At 39.8% G+C, this 11,150-nt stretch overlaps 1 protein-coding gene across 1 annotated transcript; it reads right to left on the bottom strand.

Annotated features, from left to right (window-relative positions):
• Nucleotides 1-307: 307 nt before the first annotated feature.
• GPR150 (G protein-coupled receptor 150) lies at nt 308-1,567 on the bottom strand. Its single transcript, XM_075262442.1, has one exon. The coding sequence runs from the start codon at nt 1,565-1,567 to the stop codon at nt 308-310; it is 1,260 nt and encodes a 419-aa protein (XP_075118543.1).
• Between the last annotated feature and the right edge of the window lie 9,583 nt (nt 1,568-11,150).

Below are 11,150 nucleotides of genomic sequence, written 5' to 3' on the forward strand. Positions count from 1 at the left end.
ATTAGTTCTTGATGGCCACTAATATGCAGTAGATATATACAGTCTGTGTATATATGTAAGGACAGTTAGCAAATTGTAGAGGTCTTCTTTAGGTATAGGATTAGCAAGGAAACAATAATAAGTCCTTTTATACCAGGATCTTCAATAAAAATTAATGTAAGGCAAGGGTTAATTCTCACTGTCACAGAAAACTATGGCAAAGTCTTAAGAAGTGTTATATGACTAGAGTGAGAGCAACCTGTTTTTGTCTGAAAGGGAATTGCATATTTGTGAAAAGCTCTTATGTTGTGATCTGCCAAGCAATACATTACATACAGATCTCACAAGGAGCATTGCCTCCTTTGTCTAAGGGTGCCCCAGAATGCAGGTAAGTGACTGATCGATGCAGGGCAGAAGACCCCTCCACTTCAGAGCTGGTGGTGCTGGATGCCTCCTTTTTGGGTGTAGGAGCATAGGATGGAAAGAACTCCCTCCTGAAAGTGATCACTCTATGTTCCTGGAGGCAGCAAGAGAAACACACTTTCTTCTCTAGTTTCTGAAGGAAAACATTGTTGCTTTTAAAGAAAAGGTAGACATAAGGGTTAACTGCACTATTGGTCACCACAAAAATGCCTAACACAGCCATGACCTCCTCATCCAGTCCTGTGATGGTCCCAAATGCCACCTTCATTTCTACAATGAAGTAGGGCAGCCCGCACACAATGAATAAGATGATGATCACCAGGGTCATTTTTAGTGTCTTGATCTTAGCTCTCGGAATACAACTATTGGTAGCCACCAATTTTAATGGTCTCTTAGTCACCTGAAGCGACCAGTCCCCATTGTGTAGCTTTGGTGTTCTGGAGGTCTTGCCCTTTCTCCAGATGATCCAGAGTATACGAGTATATGCTACAGTCAGGATACAGAAAGGCAAAAAGAAAACAGTGACTGAGCTGTATATGATATAAACCTGAAAGTGCCACCTGGGTAGCTGCTCAAAAATATTGCGACATCTGCGCCCCTCATCTGTGTACACTGCTTTGAACACAAAAGCTTGTGGGACAGAAAGTAGAAGAGCTAGCAACCACCCCATAGCTGCAAAGCACCTAGTGGGTAGAGGTGTACTTAAAGGGTTCATTATGACATGATGCCTTTCCAGGGCAACTATGGCAATTATATTGGAGGATGCCATGAGTCCAGAAACTTGGAACACTTTGAAAATCCTGCAGGAGACATCTCCAGCCAGCCACTCGTCCTCCAGCAGCTCCCACACGATTTGGGAGAAAAGAGTCATCACTGACACATACAGATCTGCTAATGCCAAGTGGGTGATCAAAAAGTTAATTTTTCTCTTCTTGTCTTTGCCACTACAGATCTTGTAAAGCACTACAGAGTTCCCCACCAGAGCCACTGTCAGGATGACAGTCATAGTGATGATCCGCAGTTGCCTGTTGTAACGGGGGGCTTCCATCACCGTCTTTTCCTCAGAAGAGCTGTTCAGAAGTGGCTGAGCTGGGGGCACATTGTTGCCAACCAGAGATAGGTTACTGTCCTGAGAAAAGCTGCCATAGAGGAATAATTCATCCATGTTCCTGGCAAGAGCTGTCCAGAGTCACCGTGGTGCTGAAGTCTCCAGCTAAGGAGCAGAATTGTGAAGGACTATGCGGAGTAAGAGCAATTCATATGTCCCTGTCATCTGACGCTCATGTGTGGGTGGTCTCCAGACATGCTCCTGTAATCCACTGCTCAATACATGTGGTGGGGGCGCACATCAGGCAGTTCTGCGGAGCTTTTCATCTCGCACAAATCTACTTTTCTGCAATATAGTGAAGCAACCTGTTGCTGCTTAGCTGATGCAGCACAGATCTCATGCTAGTAGGGAAGTTATAAGGGTATAGATCTATAATAACTGGAGAGTTATAGATTATGTCGTTTACAGCTCAGTGCAATTCCATAAAATGTATTAGAGTATAGTTATTATAATTAGAATTAAAAAACATAGTTTTCTGGTTATTTACGAGACATAAATACATATTGTATTATCTTAGAATTTCTCAGGCTCATGGAAGGGGTTGTTTCTTCTTGCTCATATACCCTAGTTACATGAATAAAAGACACAGACTGATGCTTGGTGTACGCAGGGACATACAAAAGGCTATTTTCACCAAACATTTTTTTATTACCATTAAAACCATCCATTTTTACACAAAAATATTATAAAAACAGATGTTTATTAGATACATGTATCTGATTCCCCGCATGACACAAAAAACGTGGTGTGTAAGCAGTCATGTCTGTGTCCTGGATGTAAGACAACACTAGCATGAGCTGCAAAAGATACTGAGTTATTAATTAATATTAGCTGTCTATGATACATAATATTGTGATCACAGACTCTTAAAGGGGTTGTGCCAATATGCACACATTCATGGGAAAGGGGATGTGTCTGATTGCTGGGGGCCCAAACTAGGTCCTCCAGTGATCAAGAGGATAGGGGACCAAAATCCCCTAAAACCTCACTGTGAATGGAGCTCCAGTGCACTTGTGTGACCAGTGCTCCATTCACTTCTATGGGGCCTGGGGGGCGCTTCCAGAGATTATAGTACCAGCAGCTCCGTTGAAGCGAATGCAGCACTGATCACACAAGTGCACTGGTGCTAGGGAATAGGTTTCCATAACAGCATAACCCCTTTAAATTAGATATAGTCGCAATCCACTTCTAACAATAGGTTCACACCTGTATGCTGCTTTCTGTTCTTCTGGAACAAGAAAGACATGGTATACGGGAAACTCATGAGAAAACTCCTATACTGACAGCTGTCTTCCCAAACACACTAAATAGCTCAGTACAATGCATGTCACAATATACCTCAAAGCAGACTACAGATACCAGAAAATAGAGTGGGGGCACTCAGCATCACCAAAATTTCATATACAAATAAAGTTTATTACTATCCAAAAAGGGAACACATACAAAGAATGAAAAAATGGAGTTGTAGCAGAGCCCAGTATACGGCATAGCACGAAGGAAACAGAAGAGTAGAGAGTATCTACTATTCTGTTTTCTCCCTGCTGTGCTGTATACTGGACTCTGCTACATCTGCATTACTGTACATTGATTTGTCTATCTACTCTTCTGCTTCATCCCTGCTTTACCGTATACTAGGCTCTGCTACAGCTCAGATGTAGCAGAGCCGAGTATATGGTAAAGTAGGGAAGAAGCCGTAGAGTGGAAGGCTGAGGTAAATCACTCTGTGCTGCTGCTATAGCTGCCTTATCTGCAGTAACCGACCCTATTTTAGGTGAGTGCCCTTCTCCCTGCGCTGTACTGCCAGCTGGAGCGGTGCCCTCTCTGCCCAGTACCTTTATATTTCTGCAGCATGTCCTCGTAGGCCTGCAGGTATTCCTGTTCTTCAGTGCGCTGCTGTGAGGACAACGAGGCACTCGCCATATAATAAGCCATGGCTGAAGTTTGCGAGTAGATAGATACTACTGTACATTGACTTGTCTATGTACTCTTCTGCTTCGTCCCTGTTTTACCGTATACTCAGCTCTGCTACATCTGAGATGTAGCAGAGCTGAATATACGGTAAAGCAGGGACGAAGCAGAAGAGTACATAGACAAGTAAATGTACAGTAATGCAGCTGTAGCAGAGTCCAGTATACGGCACAACAGGGAGAAAACAGAAGAGTAGATAGTATCTACTGTATCTACTTGCGAACTTCAGCTATGGCTTATTATATAAGATAAGATAATCCTTTAATAGTCCCACAATGGGAAAATTTCAGTGATACAGTTTCATAGATGGTACAGTAGTATATAACAAGAGAGGAAAAACACATACAAGCTCATGGCAGATAGAGAAATCCTAGTGCCTCGTCCTCCTCACAAAGTGATTAAAAAACAATGTTTCATGGCCATTTAAGTGTTCCTTTGCTCTTTCTATGCATTTTAAGAACTTGTATGTATTTTCTGGTAATTTTTTATAGCTTTTGAAAATGAATTTAGAAAAAAGAAATCCCATTGACTTGCATTAGGATTGGAATTGGGATCGAGATCGGGTTCGAATGGAAAATGATTGGAAATCGGATTTTAAAATCGATCCTGAAATCTCAAGATCGGCTCAACCCTACCTCTGACACATGGCCCCAACACGTGTTTCGGCTACGCGCCGAAATGTGCAAACAATAACATTGATCTCTCCATATTTGACTGAAACTGGACAATTCCTTTAAACTATAAATAAAGCTAAGCTATAGGCTATTTCATTAAGTGTTCCCTATATACATAAGTACATAAATGTACTATATTAGTAACTCATTGAATATACATTTACTTTTAAAGATTAACTTGATTCAGCTGTGTCTCAGGTTCAATAGAAAATCCTTACATATATTTTCTCATTGTTTCACTAATCAGCCCAGGAGTTAGGGAGCGTAACATGTATAGTCATTTATGGTTACTGTGTAGCCGGTATTGTATTAGGGGAGTCACTGATAATGTAACAACATATTGGCAGCAGGGAGTTAACTGTGATGCAGCTCTTATATATAGATATACATTATTTTATATGTATATAGTGTCCCCCCATCTGATAGTGTACATAACATGAACATATACTGCCTAATTAAATCTAGTATTCCAGTAACAAGAAATTACATCCTATGCAAAACACCCCAACTCTCAGTGGGGATCGCCGTGGTTGGATCCTGACTGATCAGCAATTTAACATAATTTCTTATTACTGGAATACCCCTTTAAGCCCTGGGTATGAGTATTTCTTCCTCGTGCTGTGCAGAGGTGTAAATTGTATCTTGCTCTGCGCTCTCAGTAGGAGAGCTGGTATCTCCGAACACTACTTGCAACTAGACACCACAGCTATAGTCAATGCTGCAAAATTCTCAGATTATGACTATTGGTCTATCCCAGCCTCACTAACGGAAATCCCAACATACATTTTGCAGAGTTTGGGTTCCAATTCTTCAGAGGGAAGAGACTCTACGCTGCTGAGATCTTTTATTAGCTGTGGCTGGTTTATTGTCCCAAATCACTGACACTCAATTAGATAGAAATATTAGAACAATTAACAATTAATTTCATATTCATGCAAGGTCTAAAATGAATTGATCCATTAACGTGAATTATTATTTTTTTTTTTTGCTTGCCATCTTTCAAATTTAGTACAAAGTGATGATGATGATGAAGAATTTATTTCCTGTTCAGTAAACTTGTCCTCAGGAGAGTCAAATAAAGAAATGTCCATTTAATTTAATGTGCACTGCAAGTATTCTTTGTAAAATATGTTATTTTAGTGGGCAGTTGGATATCATAAATCCCCATCCATCAAATGTGTTCTTTGGGTGAGTGTGAGCATTCCAGAATTAGAACACTTCAAGATGTAAACTTTTGGCAGCATAGGGGGATTAAAAGAAACTCACAATTATTTGTCAATGGAAAGTTGAAAGCCTTTTCTGAGTTACAAGCTGTTTCTGGTTATGTTTTTTATCATTCTATTCAATTGTACCCTGCTTGTTTTAAGATTTAAAATAGTTGCTTGGGAATGATGGAGTAGGATTTTGTGGTCTGCACTGACTTTTCGAGTTCTAAAATTGCTTGACTTATATCCAAGCTTTATATAAGGCTGTTAAATTAGTTTCTGGATGGCAAAAAACTATCTGAATGTATGAAGTAGGAGGAAGAGGTGCAAGTATGGGGTAGGTTGGATTGGGAATGTATATTCTATACAATCAAGATCTCAGCCCAGAATTTTTCACATAATATTTCACAGAGGTTTACAGTTACTGTTTACGTCTTTCCTCAAATTTCCTGTATGTTATAGGCCTCAGAAATGCATCTAAGACCCCTTGCAGATGACCATGGGCTAGGCAGTGTGCTACCCTAGTTTTCCCAGATAGCACACTGACTGATTCATTTTTGTCGGCCCACAGACAACCGTGTATTACAGTTCTGGGCCGCAAAACTCGGGACAGGTCCTATTCCTGTCCGGTATTGCTGCTTTGTTTCCGCGGCCTCTATACATTGAATGAATGGATCCGCAGAAGCACAGCTGGTGCATGGGGTGGCTCATGGATGACATCAATGTAACGCCCAGCAGACGGTCATGTGCAATTAGACTAAATGTCCTAAATGTCACTATGGTTATGCTACTCTTTGATTCATATGCATTGGTATTGTACCATGTTAGTTAGATGTTGACAGATGGTTGTAGACCATTTGGAGTGGGTGTACCCATTGTGGACCAGTTTGTTTGTATCCTTAGAGATGTATCAAGTTGGAACGGTACGTCTTACTAAACAAGCAGTTGCAAATCTGCCTCTACTTGCGAGAGTTGTAGTACTTCAGTGTTGCATGGTCCTTCGAATAGCAGTACCCTCTACATGGAAGAGAAGTATTTTTCAAGTGTTACAATTTGACCGGGTCCAAACTGTAGTTAAATCTTGGAGGTCACAGAAATAGCCAAATAAGAAGCAGAGGAAAGATCCAGAAGAATAATCCAAATATCAAGACGTGGAGATCAGCAATGTCAGGGAGAGGTTCAAAGAAAAACAGAGAAACAAGGAGCGCAGCTGTAGAAACAGTCTCAGGAAAATGACTGAACTAAAGCCAACTTTAAATGCCCTCAAGTCAGGATTGAATGATGAAGCAGCGGGTTCTGACTGGGTCTGTATCTCAAAGTCCTCATATGCTGAGCAGAACCTGTTCTGGCTGTCAACTGAACTCCATGGATCTGGTTACTAGTCTACTCTAATGCTCCTTGCAGTGACTCTCGCAACTTACAGAAAACCTGCATACATTATTATTTTTTTTTACCATTACTAATGACATAATACCTAGAGTGGTATTTTCAGTGCCAAATATACAACAGTTTTTGTCGTCTTGAATATTTTAAATCTAAGTAGATAGTGAACAAGTAGTCCTTAATCAATGGTTCACTCCCACTCAGTACAGAAATGTATATACAGTGACACCTATTTGAGCCCACCACCGAAATTTGTAGAGAAAAAAAAAGGTCTTTTATAGGAGTGGTTCTCTCAAAGTAATATGTATACAGGATGCAGGTTAATGTGTCTAGTAGGGTCTACCAAGCATGTACAGTCCTCCAAACCTCTAAACAGTGATGAAAGAGACAGAAATCATGTATTTTATGTTTAAGAATATTACACAGAACCTGGTATTACATCAGTACATTACACAGAACCAGGTATCACACCAGTATATTACACAGAACCAGGTATCACATCAGTATATTATACAGAACCAGGTATCACACCAGTATATTACACAGAACCAGGTATCACATCAGTATATTACACAGAACCAGGTATCACATCAGTATATTACACAGAACCAGGTATCACATCAGTATATTACACAGAACCAGGTATCACATCAGCATATTATACAGAACCAGGTATCACATCAGTATATTACATAGAACCATGTATCACATCAGTATATTACACAGAACCAGGTATCACATCAGTATATTACACAGAACCAGGTATCACATCAGTATATTACACAGAACCAGGTATCACATCAGTATATTACACAGAACCAGGTATCACATTAGTATATTATACAGAACCAGGTATCACATCAGTATATTACACAGAACCAGGTATCACATCAGTATATTACACAGAACCAGGTATCACATCAGTATATTACACAGAACCAGGTATCACATCAGTATATTACACAGGACCCGGTATCACATCAGTATATTACACAGAACCAGGTATCACATCAGTATATTACACAGGACCCGGTATCACATCAGTATATTACACAGAACCAGGTATCACACCAGTATATTACACAGAACCAGGTATCACATCAGTATATTACACAGAACCAGGTATCACATCAGTATATTACACAGAACCAGGTATCACATTAGTATATTATACAGAACCAGGTATCACATCAGTATATTACACAGAACCAGGTATCACATCAGTATATTACACAGAACCAGGTATCACATCAGTATATTACATAGAACCAGGTATCACATCAGTATATTACACAGAACCAGGTATCACATCAGTATGTTACACAGGACCAGGTATCATATCAGTATATTACACAGAACCAGGTATCACATCAGTATATTACACAGAACTAGGTATCACATCAGTATATTACACAGAACCAGGTATCACATCAGTATATTACACAGAACTAGGTATCACATCAGTATATTACACAGAACCAGGTATCACATCAGTATATTACACAGGACCAGGTATCACATCAGTATGTTACACAGAACCAGGTATCACACCAGTATGTTACACAGAACCAGGTATCACATGAGTATATTACACAGAACCAGGTATCACATCAGTATATTACACAGAACCAGGTATCACATCAGTATATTACACAGAACCAGGTATCACATCAGTATATTATACAGAACCAGGTATCACATCAGTATATTACATAGAACCATGTATCACATCAGTATATTACACAGAACCAGGTATCACATCAGTATATTACACAGAACCAGGTATCACATCAGTATATTACACAGAACCAGGTATCACATCAGTATATTACACAGAACCAGGTATCACATCAGTATATTACACAGAACCAGGTATCACATTAGTATATTATACAGAACCAGGTATCACATCAGTATATTACACAGAACCAGGTATCACATCAGTATATTACACAGAACCAGGTATCACATCAGTATATTACACAGAACCAGGTATCACATCAGTATGTTACACAGGACCAGGTATCATATCAGTATATTACACAGAACCAGGTATCACATCAGTATATTACACAGAACTAGGTATCACATCAGTATATTACACAGAACCAGGTATCACATCAGTATATTACACAGAACTAGGTATCACATCAGTATATTACACAGAACCAGGTATCACATCAGTATATTACACAGGACCAGGTATCACATCAGTATGTTACACAGAACCAGGTATCACACCAGTATGTTACACAGAACCAGGTATCACATGAGTATATTACACAGAACCAGGTATCACATCAGTATATTACACAGAACCAGGTATCACATCAGTATATTATACAGAACCAGGTATCACATCAGTATATTACATAGAACCATGTATCACATCAGTATATTACACAGAACCAGGTATCACATCAGTATATTACACAGAACCAGGTATCACATCAGTATATTACACAGAACCAGGTATCACATCAGTATATTACACAGAACCAGGTATCACATCAGTATATTACACAGAACCAGGTATCACATTAGTATATTATACAGAACCAGGTATCACATCAGTATATTACACAGAACCAGGTATCACATCAGTATATTACACAGAATCAGGTATCACACCAGTATATTACACAGAACCAGGTATCACATCAGTATATTACACAGAACCAGGTATCACATCAGTATATTACACAGGACCAGGTATCACATCAGTATATTACACAGAACCAGGTATCACACCAGTATATTACACAGAACCAGGTATCACATCAGTATATTACACAGAACCAGGTATCACATCAGTATATTACACAGAACCAGGTATCACATTAGTATATTATACAGAACCAGGTATCACATCAGTATATTACACAGAACCAGGTATCACATCAGTATATTACACAGAACCAGGTATCACATCAGTATATTACATAGAACCAGGTATCACATCAGTATATTACACAGAACCAGGTATCACATCAGTATGTTACACAGGACCAGGTATCATATCAGTATATTACACAGAACCAGGTATCACATCAGTATATTACACAGAACTAGGTATCACATCAGTATATTACACAGAACCAGGTATCACATCAGTATATTACATAGAACCAGGTATCACATCAGTATATTACACAGAACCAGGTATCACACCAGTATGTTACACAGAACCAGGTATCACATGAGTATATTACACAGAACCAGGTATCACATCAGTATATTACACAGAACCAGGTATCACATCAGTATATTACACAGAACCAGGTATCACATCAGTATATTACACAGAACCAGGTATCACATCAGTATATTACACAGAACTAGGTATCACATCAGTATATTACACAGAACCAGGTATCACATCAGTATATTACACAGAACCAGATATCACATCAGTATATTACACAGAACCAGGTATCACACCAGTATGTTACACAGAACCAGGTATCACATCAGTATATTACACAGAACCAGGTATCACATCAGTATATTACACAGAACCAGGTATTTAATCTTGCCTTTTATAATAGTAAGTTACCATTACAGGTCCATGTAGAATCGGGGTCAGAATGTAAATAGTACTGTGTGGGAGCAGTAATGACCTCCAGCCACTAGATGGAACTCTTGCACCAATATTGCAGTGGGTTCTGCCCTGTGTGTTCTCCAGGAGTGTCCCAAAATATGAGATTAGGTGTTATCAGGGGCCAGGGGAAGTGATGTAAAGGGGCAGTTTCCCACCTGGAGGGACACATGGTGCAGTATCTAGCATCCACCACTCTGCTGCTTGGATGTAAATTGGTAGGCCTCAGACAGTAGTATGAAGCCAAGTACCAAGAAGTAGGACCCAAAAGCCAGCCAGAAATGTGCATTTTGTTGTGTTAACCCTTTATGCCTGGAAGGGAAATTATAGTAAAAGGAGCTTTGTTTTGCCCTTCTAATCTTGGCTATTCATTACTATGGTGACAAATAAACCTACATTGTACAAGAGAAGAAGTGGAATCCAGCACCGACCAGATGATTAAAATATAGCTTTTATTTTGTATCCATAAAAAGGTTCACTTTGTAACCATGGGGAGTCGGGGTAGATACATAGATGTACAGCTGCTACGCGTTTCAGAACATAGTTCCATCCTCACGGTCGGGATCGGTAAGTGACGCCACGGGCCCCAAAAGCACTATTATTATACTCAGGGGTCTTTTCAGACTACCGAGTATAATGATCGGAGGCTCGGGAGAGGTAAGCGAACAAAACAAACATTGTTAGTAACCTCTCCACGTTCAGTACAGGCATCAGGCCTAGTTGTCTAACGTTCCTGACGTCACTTGACCGGCACAGACATCACACCTGATGAAGGTCCTAGAGAGACTGGTCCTGACACATCTACGCCCCCT

Source organism: Leptodactylus fuscus, chromosome 1, assembly GCF_031893055.1.
Source record: "Leptodactylus fuscus isolate aLepFus1 chromosome 1, aLepFus1.hap2, whole genome shotgun sequence".
Classification (NCBI taxonomy): Eukaryota; Metazoa; Chordata; class Amphibia; order Anura; family Leptodactylidae; genus Leptodactylus; species Leptodactylus fuscus.